The sequence below is a fragment of the Mobula birostris genome, chromosome 3, assembly GCF_030028105.1.
Source record: "Mobula birostris isolate sMobBir1 chromosome 3, sMobBir1.hap1, whole genome shotgun sequence".
NCBI classification, from domain to species: Eukaryota; Metazoa; Chordata; class Chondrichthyes; order Myliobatiformes; family Myliobatidae; genus Mobula; species Mobula birostris.
Window position 1 is genome coordinate 19,456,125 of NC_092372.1, and position 18,972 is coordinate 19,475,096.

Sequence of the window (18,972 nt, forward strand, 5' to 3'; positions counted from 1 at the left end):
AATTATGTTCTACAGGACACAATGAATTTCAGTACAACAAACACATGGCTCGTTGGGGACAAGGCGTCCCTTTAGAACAGAGATGAGGAGGAGTTTCTTAAGTCAGAGGGTGGCGAATCTGTGGAATTCCTTGCCACATACAAGTGTGGAGTCCATGTCATTGGGCATATTTAAGGCAGAGGTTGATAGTTTTTTAATTAGTAAGAGTGTTAAAGATTATGGAGGGAAGCCAGAAGAGTAGAGTTGAGGGGCATAATAAATCAGCCATGATGGAATGGCAGAGCAAACTCAATAGGCCAAATGGCATAATTCTTCTCCTCCTTTTTGTGGTGTAATATAGAACGTTCTGTCACTGCAATCAGAGGGAACATGGGTAAAAATCTTTGGACTGAATTGGTCATGGAACACAAGTGGAAAATAAATTGCTGTTAATCTGATAGAAATGTAAGCACTGGATTAATATACCTTTGTGATGTGAATGAAGTGATGTGATATGGATGGTTATACAGTATGTTTCAGATTTAATGAATGAAGTTTGGGGAAAAGTCTGTCAACTGCTTACCATTTCATTAGAATGAGGACCCAATTACTCAGTCTGTTTTATTTGCAGTGGTGTCTGCAATCCACCAGCACCATGAATGCAAATTAAAAATCTCTTTCTATAGCGCTAATGAGAAAAGTTAAAGGTGATCTTAAAGCATTGGGCTGGGTCCCACTAGCAGTTCTGAACAGAACCAGCAGCATGTGCTGTATGTGCTTAAACAGCTATATTTCCAGAGAGCACCACTGTATGTACTAGAACATAAGAAATAGAGGCAGGAATAGGCCATCCCTGTTCCACCATTCAATAAGATCATGGTCGCTAAAATTCGTTATGTGTGCTTTCCTGGTTCAGCTCAGAGTCACATACGTATTTGCAAACAAAGGACACAAAACACATGTTCAAGGCCACATGAAAACACCTTATTAGAATTAGTTCAAATGCAATACAGAAAGAAAGCAAATGTTTACAGGAGTAGCAGTACAAAAATCCAAATAATACTTATCATCTCCAAATGAGCTGATCTGCGGAATGTCGGCAGACTTTCACACAGCCTCCCCCAACACCCCTCCCCATACTCCTACTTTTTCAACATATTGCTCCTTTTTTCAGCTGTAGCTTAGCTAAAGAAACCCCCCCCCCGCACCAAGAAGGTGCCCCTTTCATACCCTTCAAAAACCCTTACCCTGGTACTTCTCCATGCATTTGGCACCATGACCTTGCCTTCCCATGAAAAAAACATGTTTTTCACTATTTTCCACTGTTATGGCTATAGACATGTACTCCAGCCATAACTTTCTTAAATCATTGCTGTGGACTTGTTTTCTGGTACTTTCCAAAACAACCCCTCCCAAGCTAACAGCACTTTGTCTTAGTGTCTTCAATTTTCTTTTAGTCTATACCAAGGAGGAATCACATTTAACTTCTTCCTTACTGTTGCTCTGACTGTAGTTTCAGCTCCTTTCCCCCAAAATCCTTAATTTCCCTGCTTGGGAATAATGAAGGAATTTTTTAACCTTTTGTGATCAATGTAAATAAGCCCCTGGTCTGAGTGCAGTCAGTGAAATTGGACAGGAAGGATCACATTACAGTAACATAACCAGCCTGATTGTCCATAAGTAACCTTACTCTCCAGCTAACATTGGTCCCTGTAGGAGCCGTGTATCTATTTCCTGTCTGTATTGTATTTTGTGTTGCGTGTTTATTGTGGGTTGTGATAATTTGTCACGTGGAGTGGGATATAGTAGAAGCAAATGAGTATAGTTACATATTCACGCTTTGTCCTAGTTAGTTAGTTTAGTTTAGATGAGTTGGGGGATGATTTTTTTTTGTTGACTGCTAATTCAAACTCTAATTATTTATTTCACTATATCGCTCATTTAGTTTTGTTAGTGTTTTATCGCTAAGATCCTTTGTCTTTGCATAAAAAAGGATCGAACGTACTTTTTCGACTTGGAACTCATTATCTGGCAGTGTGTCATACAGTGTCAACTCCCGTACTCAGTACCTATGCCACTCATGAAGTCCAACTCCTAAGGGAGTGGTTTTGGTTTGTTTTCAAGTAACCACTACAGTTCCTGTGATTCAAACAAGCAGGTCTTTATGTCAGGCAGCAAAGATCAAACCTTCTGTCTTTCCTCAGCCTAAGTGGAATCTGATGTTTACTATATTTTCAGATAACCATGTTCAAGTTTCGGAAGCCCAGACAGAAAAAGTTGAAAAATCAACGAACATCCCAACAACTAATTATACCTCAGAATCCTTCAATGCGATGTTTGAGAACTTCACGTACTCTAACGAAAATGATAAAACAGTGACATTTAGTTACACTAATGGTAAGACACATTGTTTTGCTTTCAAAAAAAAAGTGCTTTCAGGAAATGTCTTACTAGTTGTGAAAACCTGTGACCTAAATGGAGTAATTCTATGTCTGTTGTCTATGAGAGCAGAGGTTGACCAATGGATGTTGCATCCCAGCTGTAAAGCACAAGCCAGGGCTGTACAATGTGGAGAACAAGCAGCTGTCCGTGCAGCAGGCTCTCCCTTTCCACACAGCTGATGAATCCAAAGGAATGGCAGAGACTGACACGGTTTGGTACCAGCTGCGTTGCAGGGGTTGCCGGTCAGCGCTGAGCTCAGTGTAGGACTGCCATAGGGACTCCAGCTTGGGAACTTTCCTCAGGGTTAACTCCCAAAGCCTTCCCCATGAGTGGGTATAGTGGAGGTTTGGTATCAGAGTTCTCCTTCTCCAAGATGAGATGCCAGTCGTGGCCGACAAACCCGATCTGTCCAAAGCAACTGGTCTTAAGACGCCAGTAATTCGCCTTTGCCCCTTCTCCTGTCAGTAGAAATGGTTCAGCCTGGTGTAGTAGCTAAGCCACACATGAAGTCCAACTCTTAAGAGAGCAGAAGATTTGCTTAACTATTAGCTGTGACCTGAGTGCACACAGAAAACAAATTTCACTCATGACTATTATTTGGGGTGAACTATTTTTTTACCTCAAACGCATGAGGTAAATATGATTGGGCTTGAAAATGATAATTTCCTCACTCCATATCGTTTTAGTGTTGGGTCATCTGTACCTGGTGCACAAACTAGGTCAGTGATGAACCAAGCAAGGCCTCTGGGCTTGAGCGAGAAAGTCTGGAAACTGGATTTTTGCCTGTCAGACTGACCATGATTGAAATTTGTCAGGACGATCCACTTGTAGGCGTGGAGACTGACAACTGCCGCCAGCACGTTCAGATCCATTTTTCCCGCCCATCATTTATCAAGTGCTCTGAGTCCATAGCAGTAGCATGTCCAGGCCTATTTCAATGATGAGGTAACTACCACTCACTTGAAGATAGATGTCAGCAGCACAGGTTACCACTGTCTGTTCCACTCTACCTTTTATGGGAAGCCATGGGAGTGCATTTATGACCTTTGGAAAAATTCTGTCCCTATAATTGTAGGAACAGGATTTATTTCAATACTTCTAATGTTATTAATGCCTCATATCAGAAGCCTAACATCCAATGTTTGTTTTGTTTCCTGGAAATTAAAAAAAAATCTACAGGTGATCAAAATCTGAAAATATTGGAAATAGCCAGCAGGTTGGGAAGCATCTATGGAAGAGAGACAGAGCTAATGTTTCAGATAAAACACCCTTCATCAGAACTAGACGAATGAGTTAGTTCAAGTTATGGAGGGGTGGGTGGGTGGGATATAGATAGGACTAAGAGAATTTCTACTCCCATCCTTTCCAGTTCCAGTGAAGGAACTCAGCTCAAAATGTCGACTGTTTAGTTTCCTCCACAGATGCTGCCTGACTTGCTGAGTTCCTCCAGCATTCTGTGTGCGTTGTTCTGGATTTCCAGCATCTACAGAATCTCTTGTGTTTAGGATGAACAGAATAGCTGTGATAGGTTGAGAAATGTAGTGGAGATAAATTATGACCAATTGAGGGAGTTAAAGAGCAATATGACAAACAAAAGAGTGTGAAATGTGGGTGTGTCAGTCATGTCCTTGATCTGTCTCTGATATTGTCACGATTTGCCTCTCACCATATGCTTGACTGTCTTTCTGAGCATGATAAAGGATCGATCATTAATCTTTAAATTAGCAAGTTAATATTACATTTTATTTTTGCTTATCATGTTATTTTAATTTTAAATAATATGCAGGACAAATAAGGAGAGGAGCAGGCTAATTAGCATGTTCCACAACAACATGGACAATTATAACCTCAATTGCATTGCTACTTTATATGCAGCAATTCTTCATCCCCCAAGCTTATCAAGAATTCTTCTTTATCTTCCTTATTTATACTTAAGGACCCTGCTTGATAGAGATTGTCTCATGCTACACGTGTTACTTTCTATAGATGACGTAAGTGTTGTTAACCTAATATAACTCTGTCTTTTAAGGAGCTACTTGGAAAATTGTCATGGTGGTCCTGGGTGGGATAACATTGGTTCTCGGAATAACTGTGCTGATTCTCAATATCATTCATGACAAGTAAGTACGAAAATATTAATGTTATCAATGAGTATTCACTGCATTGTGCAAACAGTTGATTTAAATTCACAATAAATCAGATGTATCACGAGTGTGACAACCTGAACCTCTGAAAGAGAGTTGGTTGTAGTGTCTCTCCAATTGCTTTTGTTTCATGAACAACATGAACTCCAAGTTTTGAGATAGTCTCCCTAAATAGTTCCTTCTCAAAACAATTATGTTGTTTGCACAGCTTTAAAAAATACACTTTAAAATAATTACATCATGCATTTCTGGGCAGAAATGGTCAAAAGTGATCAGACACTTAACTGTAGATTAAAGACTTAATCACTAAAGGAACCTTTCTCAGATTATGAAATTATGGAAGAGTTTGCACTAACGTCCAAAGAGCTAGATCACAGAGGAGCAAGAGTTTACTACCGAAGTTCCACATGTCCAGTTGGTAGAAACCAACCATTAATTGATAATTGGTTTATTATTGCCGCATTTACTGAGATACGGTGAAAAGTTTTAGCGTGCCATCCACACTGGTTATACCATACAGATGTACGTTGGTACAAAAAAACCTGCACAGGTAGACAAAATAGTCCATGACCGGATAGATTGAGTCTGTGCTGGTTTGGTGGCTGGCCCCTCCCATTAGTACTGCCCTCCAGTGTTTGCTCAGTGTAGTACAAGCTGGATTGCCTTTGTTTGCGGCTACACTAATGCATGATGAGAAATTGCTGCGCACTTGTTCTTGCAGAAACGTGGCTCCAGGACAACATCCCATGCACCATCAGTCTACTGGCCATGATACTCGGGACTTGGGCTCTATCTTTGTTTTGTGTCTGTACGTTATACTGTTATTGTAATTATACGTGCCTTTCTGGTGGCAGGTTGGAGATGCGTCTCTGCCAAAGGATATGTGAGGTGCTCCTTCCCACTGCTAGCCTGCAGGACACCTTTGGGTAAGGTGTAGCACCTGATCAGGGTCACATTAAGCCATGGGTGAAGGTGATAGATGGTCGTATGAGCAGCTGGTGCATGTCACAAGTCCTGATTATGCAACCACTGACGCCAGGCAGACAATCGCTGAAGAGTATTGATAGTGACAGGGGTCACCCATCTTGTAAAGACACTGCCCAGAAGAAGGCAATGGCAAATCACTTCTCTAGAAAAATTGCCAAGAACAATCATGGTTATTAGACCATGATCACCTCCGTCATATGACACGGCACATGATGATGATGATGATGATATGTGTCTTGTGCTGCACGTGACTGTTAGTACTGTGCTTTGCACCTTGACCCTGATGGAATGCTCTTTCATTTGGCTATATTCATGTATGTGAATAAATGAAAATTGAACTTGAGGGATCAAAAGTTCAACATGAACACATTAGAAGTCTGTTCAAGAATCTTGTAATTGCTGTCCTTGAACTTTGTGGTATGTGTTCTTAACCTTTGTATCTTCCATCCAATGGGAGATGGAGAAAACTAAGGTGACAATGGTCCTTGATTATGTTGGTTGCTTTCCCAAGGCAGCGGGAAGTGTAGACTGAGCCAATGGAAGGGGTGGACTGGGTTATGCTCAGAATTCTTGGAGTAGTTGGCATATGAAGTTGTGATACGTCTGGATAGAATGCTTTCTTTGATACATCTGTAACAATTAGGGAGAGTCATCTGGGACGTACTGAATTTCCTTTGTCTTCTGAGGAAGTAAAGGTTTTTATGTGCTGTCTTGGCCAGCACAACCATATGGCTGGACCAGGACAAATTGTTGGGGACACTTACACCAAGAACTTGAAGCTCTCAACCATCTCCATCTTAGCACTCTCGATATTGGCAGGGTGTGTACTCTGCCATGCTTCAGGAGGTCATTGACCGGCTCTTTTGTTCTTACAACATTGAGGGAGATGTTGTTGTCTTGACACTTTGCCACTAAGCTCTTTATCTCCTTCCAGTCATCTCTTTCATAAGTCCGACTACAATGATTGTCATCTGCAAACTTGGAAATAGTGTCAGAGCAGAATCTGGCCGCACAGTCATGAGTCATAAATAGAAAATTCTCTGTGTACATCTGAAATAGAGAGAAAAGTAGCCTTCGGTGGGCAAGGTTGAAAAGTTAGCATCTATATTTTCAAATCTTCTATATTTCTGAGGTATAATCTGGTAGCAAGATTCTGTCCTTCTGTGCTGAACCTCAGAAAATTAATTATTTTATTTACACAGAAGGTTAAGGATGTATTAATTTTATTTATTAGGAAATTATCATGCGAGTAAAAGGGTGGAAGGTAGAAAAGTTCAAAGTAACATTTATTATCGAAGTACATACATGTCACCTCATACAACCCCGAGATTCTTTCTTCTGCAAGAATACTTAGCGAATCTATAGAACAGTAACTGCAAAAAAGATCAATGGACAACAAACTGCAAATGCAGATATAAGTAAATAGTAATAAATAATGAGCATGAAATAAAAAGATAAAAAGTCCTTAAATGAGTGTAGTTGTCCCGTTTTGTTCAACAGCCTGATGGTTGACGGGTAGTAATTTTTCTTGAACCTGGTGGAGCGAGTCCTAAGGCTCTTGTGCCTTCTACCCGATGACAGCAGCGAGAAAAGAGCATGACCTGAGTGGTGAGGATCTTTGATGATGGATGCTGCTTTTCTATGGCAACACTTCATGTAGGTGTTCTCAATGATTGGGAGGGTTTTACCCATGACGTACTGGGCTGAATCCAATACCTTTTGCGGGATTTTCCACTCAAAGGCATTGGTGTTGCCATACCAGGCCGTAGTACAGCCAGTCAGCACACGTTCCACCACACATCTACAGACGTTTGCCAAGGTTTTCGATGATATGCCAAACCTCCGCGAACACCTGAGGAAGTAGAGGCGCTGTTGTGTTTTCTTCACAATTTTATTTACATGATGGGTCCAGGACAGGTCCTCTGAGATAGTGACACCCAGGAATTTAAAGTTACTGACCCTCTCCACCTCTGATCCTCTGATGATTACTGGCTCATGGACATCTGGTTTCCTGCTCCTGAAGTCTACAATCATTTCCTTGGTCTTACTGACATTGAGTGAGAGGTTGTTGTTATTATACCACTCAGCTAATTTCCCTCCTGTATGCTGATTCGTTACCCCTTTTGATACAGCCCACAATAGTGGTGTCATCAGCAAAGTTGTATATGGTGTTGGAGCTGTACAGTCATAGGTGTAAAGCAAGTAAAGCAGGGGGCTAAGTACACATCCCTGAGGTGCTCCTGTGCTGATGGAGATCGTGGAGGAGATGTTTTTGCCAATCTAAACTGACTGGAATTTGCAAATGAGAAAATCCCAGATCCAATTGCCCAAGGGGATATTGAAGCCAGGTCTTGGAGTTTACTGACTAGTTTTGAGTTGATGATGGTGTTATATGCTGAGCTGTAACTCGATAAAGAGCATCCTGATGTATGCATCTTTGCTGTCCGAATCTTCCAGGGTTGTGTGAAGAGCCAACTAGATAGCATCTGCTCTAGACCTGTTGCTTCAGTAGGCAGATTGGAGCAGATCCAAGTTGCCACTCAGACAGGAGCTGATGTGTTTCAACACCAGCCTCTCAAAGCACTTCACTGTGGATGTAATGCCACTGGGCGATACTCATTTGGACAGGTTATTACGCTATTCTTGGGCACCAGTTTGATTGAAGCCTGCTTTAAGCAGGTGGGTAACACACGCTGCCGGAGCGAGAGATTGACGATATCCATGAATATACCAGCCAGTTGGTCAGCATCGGTATTCAGTACTCTGCTAAGTGCCCTGACTGGACCGGATGCTCTCCTTGGATTTCACTCTCTTCAAGGCAGCCTGTACGTCTCCTTCAGATACCAAGACCAAAGGATCATTGGATAGAAAGCAAATATGAGAAAATAGGATGCCAGGCAGGGTAGTGGAATGTTCCTCTTTTGGGATGTTTGACGGTGGGGAAATCTCCAGTGTCCCTGATGAATACACCTGCAAGAAGTGCATCCAGCCGCAGCTTCTAACAAAATGCGTTAAGGAGTGGAGGTGGAACTGGATGAACTACGGATCATTCGGGAGTCTGAGTGTGTGATAGATAGGATATATAGAGAGGTAGTAACACCCAAAGTGTACGGGAAGCTGGGTGACAGTCAGGAAGGGGAAGGCACTATGGGTGGTATCCTAACAAGATGGAGTATGTTGCCATGAGAAAATAAGATTCTCCCGGTAGAAGAACCAGTGTTGTCCCTCAGAAGACTTCACTGAAAACTAATCTGGCACTTTATTGCTATCTCCTGGCTTTGCTGTGTGTATATTGATTTGAGCATTTCTTACAGCATTGATTACTTTTCAAAAGAAATTCAGTAGCAGGGAAGTATTTCCTTTTTTTAATGTTCTGACAGTACTTTAAAATAAGAGGAATTGCTTAATAATAATTATTAAAGCCAGTGAAATTATCTGAGACATTTTCGATTCAGTTGCAGGGCATAAACCTCCTAATTTTAGATTTGGCAGTTATTTCCCATGGTAGGGGTTTCTAGGACAAGAGGACATGATTTCAGGATTGAAGGACGTCCTTTTAGAACTGAGAGGCGGAGAAATTACTTTACTCAGAGAATAGTAAATCTGTGGAATTTGTTGCCACGAGCGACTGTGGAGGCCAAGTCATTGGGTGTATTTAAGGCAGAGATAGATAGGTTCTTGATTAGCCAGGGTATCAAAGGGTATGGGGTGAAAGCAGGGGAGTGAGGATGTCTGGAAGAATTGGATCAGCCCCTGATTGAATGGTGGAGCACACTCAATGGGCCGAATGGCCTACTTCTGCGCCTATATCTTTTGGTCTTATGGTCTAATCTTCTGACTGCACTCTAAGCTTTACCCTCCTAAAGATTGCAGTGCAATATCTTTCAACTGTACAAAGCACTTGAACTTCTGAGCATTTTTTGCATGCATACGAAAACATCATGTAAATTTATGATTTTCGGTCCAAGTGTGGAACTTTCCAGTGGGGGTGGCAGACTATACACCCTATAATAGACAATAGACAATAGACAATAGGTGCAGGAGTAGGCCATTCGGCCCTTCGAGCCAGCACCACCATGCACTGTGATCATGGCTGATCATCCACAATCAGTACACTGTTGCTGCCTTCTCCCCATATCCCTTGACTTCGCTATCTTTAAGAGCTCTATATAACTCTTTCTTGAAAGAATCCAGAGAACTGGCCTCCACTGCCTTCTGAGGCAGAGCATTCCACAGATCCACAACCCTCTGTGTGAAAAAGTTTTTCCTCAACTCCGTTCTAAATGGTCTACCCCTTATTCTTAAACTGTGGCCTCTGGTTCTGGACTCCCCCAACATCAGGAACGTGTTTCCTGCCTCTAGCATGTCCAATCCCTTAATAATCTTATATGTTTCGATCAGATCCCCTCTCATCCTTCTAAATTCCAGTATATACAAGCCCAGTCAATAATCTAATACTTTGATTCATATCCTAATTCCCAATAATCAGCACTAGGAATGTGGATTTATAAAGCCTACTGTCCTCCAACACTAAGGATTGTACAGAAGTCCTAACTTAAAAGTTTTCCTTTGTAATGGCACACAGAGTACATTTTGGCTTTTGATACATTTTGGACAAAGAAACAAATTATTTCTATTCCAATCACTCCGAACAAGGATTGAAAATCTGCCATGGGTAGAGAATAAAATTCAGTTCTCTGCAAACAAAATAGATGAAGGGGGCAAAGAAATGGCTCATTCAGCAGACTGCCAAGCTGTGTGGGGAGGTCATGTGACCCTGGCAACATTTCACATGTCACATTGTTTACTCAATATATATTGTCCTTGCCTGTTTTCTAACTGAACAAAAATAAGTTCTCACCTCTTGTGAAAGTAAAAGACACAGTCAAAGATCAGTTACTTCCCGTAGTTATTGAGAAAACTGTCATTATTATTTAAATGAGAAATTAATGAATGGAATTTAAAGCTGTCTCCATTTAATCCTCTATTACTAGAAAGACATTTCTTATTAATGTTAACATATAACATCTGATTATTAATGAAGTGAAGTTACTATATACTTTTGGTGAATAGAATTATATTCTATTTACTTTTTAACTTTTGTTTCTTTAATAAAGATCACTATACTTAAGTGGATGTGATCAGTATTGAGCATAACAAATCAGAAGATTTTGGGTTAAATTCTAATGCTGGCTCTATGATGAAAATTTGCTGGAACAGCATTTAAGTAACTGCAGAATGTCGTCTGACCCCATGTCAGTTGCACACTGAACATGAACGAGGGAGTTGGTGCCTAAAGACACAAACTCAATGTTTCAGGAACCTCTTCTTCCCCTCCGCCATCAGAATTATGAATGGACACTGAACCCATGAACATTACCTCGCGATTTTGTTTTGCTTTCTTTTTGCACTGCTTATTTAATATATATACAGTATTGTACAATAGTTTCAGGCACATATATAGAGCCACAGAAAAATACAGGACAGAAACAGGCCATTCAGCCAATCTAGGCCATGCTGAAACCATTTAATCCGCCTACTCCCATCAACCTGCACCAGGACCAGAGCCCTCCATACCCCTACCATCCATGTACCTATCTAAGCTTTGCTTAAATGTTGAAATCAAGCTCGCATGCACCACTTGTGCTCGCAGCTCGTTCCCCACTCTCACCACTCTCTGACTGAAGAGGTTTCCCCTCATGTTCCCCTTAAACTATTCACCTTTCATCCTTAACTCATGACCTCTGATTGTAGTCCCACCCAACCTCAGTGGAAAAAACCTGCTTGCGTTTACCCTAGCTATACCCTTCATAATTTTGTACGCTGCTATCAAATCTCCTCTCAATCTTTTACGTTCTAAGGAATAAAGTCCTAACCTATTCAATCTTTCCTTATACCTCAGGTCCTCCAGTCCCAGCAACATCCTTGTAAATTTTCTCTGTACCCTTTCAACCTTATTTACTCCTTTCCAGTAGGTGGATGCCCAAAACTGCACGCAAAACTCCAAATTAGCCCTCACCAACATCTTGTGCAACTTCAACATAACATCCCAACTCCTGAGCTCAGTACATTGATTTATGAAGGCTAATGTGCAAAAGCTTTCTTTATGACCCTACCGACCTGTGATGTCACTTTCAGAGAATTATGAACCTGTATTCCCAGATCTCTTTGTTCTACCACACTCCTCAGTGCCCTGGCACTCACAGTGTAAGACCAGCCCTGGTTGGTCCTTCCAAAGTGCCACACCTTGCACTTGTCTGCCATTTTTCAGCTGGTCCAGATCCCGCTGCAAGCCATGATAGCCTTTCTCACTGTCCACTACACTCACAATCTTAGTGTCATCCACAAATTTGCTGATCCAGTTAACCACATTATTATCCAGATTGTTGATATAGATGACAAACAACAATAGACCCAGCACCGATCCCTGTGGCACACCACTAGTCACAGGCCTCCAGTCAGAGGTGCAAACTTCTACTGCCACTCCCTGGCTTCTCCCACAAAGCCAATGTCTAATCCAATTCATTACCTCAACTTGAATGGCAAGTGACTGAAACTTCTTGACCAACTTCCCATTCAGGACCTTGTCATATCTAGCTAGGGTAGCTAAGACTTTTGCACAGTATTGTATTTGTCAACATGGAGCAGAGAGTGCATTTGTAAATCTGATGGGAGCAAATGACATTAGGAATCACAAGGACGGAGAACAGTGGGAGGGGTGTGGGACGGGTGGCCGAGAAGCAGTGCTGGGGCGGGGGGGTGGTGTGGGTGCAGACACACCCAGCCCTGAGACACCCAGGCAAGATCATTTGATTCCAAACAATTGGTTTATTGATCATTACAGAATGTCTCCCTGGTGCTTCCTGTTCCCTTCCCTCTCCCTTCCCCTTTTCTGAACCATGACTCCCCCTTCCCACTCTCAGTCCACAATAGAGACCCATATCAGAATCAGGATTATCATCACTCACGTATGTCATGAATCTTTTTTTTGGCCGCAGTGCAGTGCATGAAATTACTACAATATTGTGCAAAAATCTTAGCTATTTTTGCACAGCCCTGTTCTTATTGTAATTTATGGTTTTAAAAAATTATGTATTGCTCTCTACCACTGCCGCAGAACAACAACTTTCATGACATGCCAGTGATATTAAACTTGATTTCAATGCTGAAGCCACCATAATTCCCCAACGATTAGCGTTCATAACCAAACGTGTTTTGCCCTTTCAATCCTGGCACGTGTTATTGGCCTTGGATAGTTCAGTTTGAACTCAATGTACCTTTCCAAAACGACTCTCTAACCCTGGGGAAAAAGCTGTGGCCATCTACCTTATGCATACCTCTCAGGATTTTATAAACTTCGTGAGGTCACCCTCAAAGCAGAGATCCAGCATGGCCAGTCTCTTCCTAAACCCAGGCAGCATCCTCGTAAATCTCTTCTACCTCCTCTCCAACTTGGTGATGTCTTTCTTACAAATTCAGCATTTTCTGGATAGGGACTAAGAAGGAGGATACCAAAGCTTGGAAGTTAAGATTCTGAGGAAGCTGGCATATAATTGAATCTCCTTTAATTTGAAAACCTGGGATGATCAAACTCAAATATTCATAAAGCTAATCGGATTTGAGTTTGAAGATAGAGAGAACTCCTTCCTCTGACTGTGAAATCAATAGAGCTAGGCCACACAAGAGGGAAATCAGGAAGTATACTTTCATACCAGTAGGAGTAAAGTTCTGGAACTCTCCCTCCAAAGAAGAGGGATGCCCGAACAACTTTCTAAACTGGAATCAAAAGAATATTGTTGGATAATGGTATTTAAAGGTAAGTAATGGAGTTGACATATAGATCAACTGAATTGCAGAGCAGATGTGAGCAACAATTCTTGTTCCTTTGGCACCACCTACAGAAGAATACGGTGCTTTCCTTCCAGGTTTCATTTTTAATGAAGGAAACCCCCAAAAACAATAACATTTATTTGCAGATTAATGGCTTGCACCACCGTCACCAGCCTATCCGCCATCAAGGTCATACGTATATACAAAAATGTGCTGGGAAAGGGCCAGCAACATCATGAAGGATCCCATCCACCCGCTCATGGACTGTTTGTCCCACTCCCATCAGGGAGGAGGCTAAGTAGCGTTCACAGCAGGACCACCAGACTCAAAAACAGTTACTTTCTGTAAGCATTAAGGCTGATCAACACCTCCACCCACTAAGCCACCCCTCCACACCCCCAACCACCGCTACTCCATCATTTCCTGTCAGAGTCACCTTATGTGCAGACACTCTGGTGCCTAATGTCACTTTATGGCGTACAAATCATCTATGTATATGAGCTATCTTATGTATTTCTATTTAGTGTGTATTTTTACCTTATTGTGTTCTTTGTGCTGCATCAGGTCTGGATTAACAGTTATTTTGTTTTCCTTTACACTTCTGTACTGGAAATGACATTAAACAACCTTAAACTTACTTTAAAACTTATTGTATGATTTGATAATTTAAATATTAAGATGGTAACCTGTTTTTAATTTCATAATTTCAATCAGATTCATTGGAGATTTTAAGACCTGTGGTCGAACCTAACTCTTAATTACACAATCTGTGTATTTAATTAATATTTTAAACACATATTTCTTCTTTGAACAGTAAAACGTTAAAGGCTCAAATCGTTGCTGACCCAGATGAGAAAACGTCGTTGACAGCAGGACACAAATTCCAACATGGTGCTTCTCGTTCCCCGTCTTTAAGACACGGAGAAATACTGATTGAATGGAAAGATGGCAAGATAACATCCCTTTTTGATGACAAATGAGATCATTGTTAGCTTAATTAGAATTAGGGAGAGTTGTTGTATACATTTGGATGAAATTGTCAACCATTGGTGGATTAATGCCTTAAACTACAGAATCCATACTGTGTGAAAATGTATTCTGCCCATATTGTCTGATTGACATTGAAGAATGAGTCTACTATTTCACTTCTATAGTGGGGGATAGGTTGTGGGAAAAAAATTGAAATGGGTTATTTAAGTTTACGCGACTATTGAGAATGATTTTTAACTCTTTAAAAATAATCCTTACCGTATCACATAGGACATAAGGTACATTGCAGCAGAATTAGGCCATTTGGCCCATCGAGTCTGCTTCTATGTAGAAGGAACAGAGCAGAAAGTGTGAGTCATTTTGACTGTGCCATTACTACTACCGTGCCCAGCCTAAAGTGTGGGAGAACTGTTAACTCCCATATTAGTGAAACTATCAATGGTAAATCGCAAATTAAAAATATGCGAAGTCCAACAAAACCTCACAGACTGAGTACCTGAGATGAAAAGATTCGTTTGATGGAGTAATTTGAGCGTTAACAGTTGTTCCATTTGTTTCAATTTTAAGGAGATTATGCTTATTCGTAGTTCCTACGACTGATTAATTTTTAGCAATCCATCAGTTGAGATTTTGTTTCATTATAATGCCTCCCTTAATCTGCTAGTACTTATTGCCAAGGTTCACATGTGAACAGGGAGCATCTGAGTCAGGCACCAAAAGGAGCAATCCACCAGTGGTCTTGGAACTACAGAAAGTAGTCAATGTCTCTCAGTGGCTGGGGTAGGAACGGAGGAGTTAACAAATATAGAGAAGCACAAGTTTTAAGTAACATTCTGTGAATCAATGATTTTTCAAAATCATTTTTTTGAAAAAAAATTGAAAATCGTTGATCCAGGCTGAGGATAAAGACATTTTATTATCAATACCTATTCTCATGTTGGTCCATGGCCTCCTCTCATGCCACAATGAGGCCACCCTCAGAGTGGAGGAGCAACACCTTGTATTCCATCTGGGTAACCTCCAACCTGATGGCGTAAATATTGATGTCTCCTTCCTGTAAGAAAAATGTTTCCTCCACCTCCCCACTTCTGTTCCCAAATCTGACCCCTTACCTCTTCTCACCCGCTATCACCTCCCCCTGGGTCCCCTCCTCCTTCCCTTTCTCCTATGGTCCACTCTCCTCTCCTATCAGATTCCTTCCTCTCCAGCCCTTTTATTTTCCTACCCACCTGGCCACACCTATCACCTTTTAGCTGTCCTCCTTCCCCTCCTCCCACCTTTTTATTCCAGTGTTTTCCCCTTTCCTTTACAGTCCTGATGGAGGGTCTCGGCCCAAAACATCAACTGCTTTTTCATTTCCATAGATGCAGCCTGACTTGCTGTGTTCCTCCAGCATTTTGTGTGTGTTGTTGATGATAATCATACTGCTGGTTCTTGACAATAAAGGCCAGAAGTAACTGGAGACAATCACAGCATAACCAACCAGGTTTGTAGGTCCTGGCCCCAGACTGTTTCCAATAGACCTTCCTGATTTAAATCCAAGATTAATTAACTTACATTATTGCCCTTGGCATCATGTGCTTCCAGGTGTCAGAAACTTGTGCAAGAACATTGGTTCTTGTTTTATTTTGGAATTTTTATTTGTAGTTAGAATAACCTCAGCACTAATCATAGTTCTGCAGAAAATTCTGCTGTAACTTTTTTTAATATCAATGCTTGGTTTTAGCTTTCCTTATGACATGGACAGCGCATTATTCCACGTTAAATTATATCTGTCAGATGCAAACTTGTCATCTTTCTTTCTCATTGAGGGTACTAACAGGACATGAATCTGTTTTCAAAGTTCAAAGTAAAATTTATTATCAGAGTACTGTACATACACGTCATCACATACAATCCTGAGGTTCTTTTTTCTGCAGGCACACTGAGCAAACCTATAGAATAGTAACTGTAAACAGGATCAATGAACAACAAACTGTACCAGTGCAGATATAAATAAGTAGCAATAAATAATGAGTATGAAATAACCAGATAAAGAGTCCTTAAAGCCTGACCATCGGTTGTGGGAACACCAGAAATAGATTGAGTGTAGTTATCCCTTTTTGTTCAAGAGCCTGATGGTTGAGGGGTGGTAGTTGTTCCTGAGCCTGGTGGTGTGAGTCCTGAGGCTCCTGTACTTCCTAACTGATGACAGCAGCAGGAAAAGAGCATGGCCTGGGTGATGATGGATGCTGCTTTTCTACAGCAACGTCTCATATAGATGTGCTCAATGGTTTGGAGGGCTTTTGATTGCTGAATTGTGAATAGTACCCACATATCATTATGGAGGTCTTGAATAACAGAGGTCCTAACACGGATCCTTTTTGCATTAATAATCGTTGTCTGATACTGAGAGCAGAAAGTATCGTACCCTCTCTCTGTATCTTATTGAAGAATCAATTACAGAACAAGTTACATGTATGGCATGGCCACACTCAGGTTGGAGCAGCAACACCTCATACTCCATCTGGGTAGCCTTCAACTTGATGGCAATAGCATCGATTTTTCTGACATCCAACAACTTCCCCTCCCACCACCACCATCTTTTTCCATTTCCCACTGTGGTTGCCCTCTTGCCCCATCTTTTCTCCTCACCTCCCATCGCCTCCCACTGGTTTCCCCCCCTACCAACCCTTTTCTTTTCTTCCATGGCCCACTGTCCTATTAGGTTCTTTCTACTTCAGCCCTTTTCCTCTTCCACCAATCACCTTCCAGCTTCTTACTTCATTCCCCCTCCCCCGCCCAGCTACCTTCTCCCTCACCTGGTATCGCCTATAATCCACCAGCTTGTACCCCTTCCTCTCCTTCCACCTTCTTATTCTGGCTTCTGTTCCCCTCCTTTCCAGTCCTGATGAAGGGTCTTGGCTCAAAACGTCAACTGTGTACTCCCCTCCAGAAATACCCTCTGAGCTCCCCCAGCACTTTGTGTGCATTGCTCAAGATTTCCAGCATCTGCAAAATCTCTGTTGTTTAATCTTTAACACTGGTATGAAAGAAAGGGAATTACAGTTCTGCTCTGTGTTCAGTTATTTTTCTCCAACAAGAGTCACGTGGTAACCTCCAGGGATGGGACACACCTACAGTTTTGGACTACGCAGAACCAGACCCCCTGGGAGCACCTCACAGCCACTGCACAGAACACAGCTGAACCAAGAATTCCTCCAGCACATGGCTCTATAACACAGGTTGAGTTTATGTAAGAAAATAGAAAAAGTTTCACGTATTCAATATGAAAGAAAAAGACAATTCAAATGCTTATCTAGTAAAAAAAATACTTAGAAATAAAAAAATGTTATCTTCTAAATAAGGAAAAGGGCTGTGTTGCTGGATTATGATATACTTTGGGTGACTTGTACAAATGTGTTATAAGAAATGCTGCAAACCAATAAACCTGAATTAGAAAATAACAATCTTTTGAACATATAACTGAGGTGAAAAACTAAAAATGTTTTACACTTTTATAAGATATGTCCAGATTTCTGAATATGTCATTAATTCTGAAAACAATAGTTCCTGTAAGAACTGGCAATAAAATTTATAGTTTATAGAATGTAGTAGTTTGTCTTTATGTACCTTACAACACAATTTCTGGAACAATAATATTTATTTATTTAGAGATACAGGGCAGAACAGGCTCTTCAGGCCCAATGAGCCACACTGCCCAGCAACCCACCTATTTAACACTAGCCTAATCACGGGACAACTTACAGTGACCAATTAACCTGCCAACCGGTACATCTTTGGACCGTGGGAGGAAACCTGAGCACCCTGAGGAAACACACTCAAAGGACGTCCAAACTTCTTACAGACGGTATTGAAATTGAACTCGGAACTCTGATGCCCTAAGCTGGAATTAGTGTTGTGCTAACCACTAGCTAAAGTGATGCTCCTTAAAGGCTCTCAAGATATAATCAGAATCAAAATCAGGTTTAATATCACTGGCATAATTCATGAAACTTGTTAATTTTGCAGCAGCAGTACAACAAAGTACATGATAAATATAGAAAAAACTGAATTACATAAGAATATGTATGTATTGTGACGAAAGAGGGTTACAAAAGTACACATAGACTAAGATGTTAACTGTCCTGTGCTAGCACCAGTGGGATCAACAGTTGATCTGCCACCTGTCTTCAGGAGAGAGAGATAAGTAAGACAATGGAGCAGCATTTGGAAATGTTAATGAAGAGACGAGAGAGTTTAACGGAAGGATACACCGGTCTGAGTATTGTCAAGACCGGCTCCTTTTGAACCCTGAACTGTTTGAAGTGTGATGGACAGGCGATACCCCAGCAGGGGGATAAAAAGGGACAGGTTCGCTAGGGCAACAGACACCACACACGACACCACGAGGTAACGACACCCTGGAAGCGGTGCGCCCCCACAAGTCGGTGGGAGTTTTGGAGGTCTGATTGCGGGACCAGCCATAGATGCACAGGGTGGAAAGATATGGTCGGCGGGAACCTATTGTGTGTCCGCCCTTGCCTGGGTGCCGGGTTCACCGCTGAAGAACGATCGTGTCTGGAATGGAGGGGGTCACAGTTGGTGACCTCAGAAGACA

General features: G+C 41.5%; 1 protein-coding gene across 1 annotated transcript in view; it reads left to right on the top strand.

Moving 5' to 3' along the window:
* Positions 1 to 17,932, top strand: part of LOC140194544 (uncharacterized) — a 51,323-nt gene extending 33,391 nt beyond the window's left edge. Inside the window, exons 3-5 of the mRNA XM_072251760.1 lie at positions 2,218 to 2,376; positions 4,451 to 4,541; positions 14,197 to 17,932. Coding sequence (XP_072107861.1) covers positions 2,218 to 2,376; positions 4,451 to 4,541; positions 14,197 to 14,362 — 416 coding nt within the window. The 3' untranslated portion in view covers positions 14,363 to 17,932. The remainder of the gene's footprint in view (positions 1 to 2,217; positions 2,377 to 4,450; positions 4,542 to 14,196) is intronic.
* Positions 17,933 to 18,972: the final 1,040 nt, after the last annotated feature.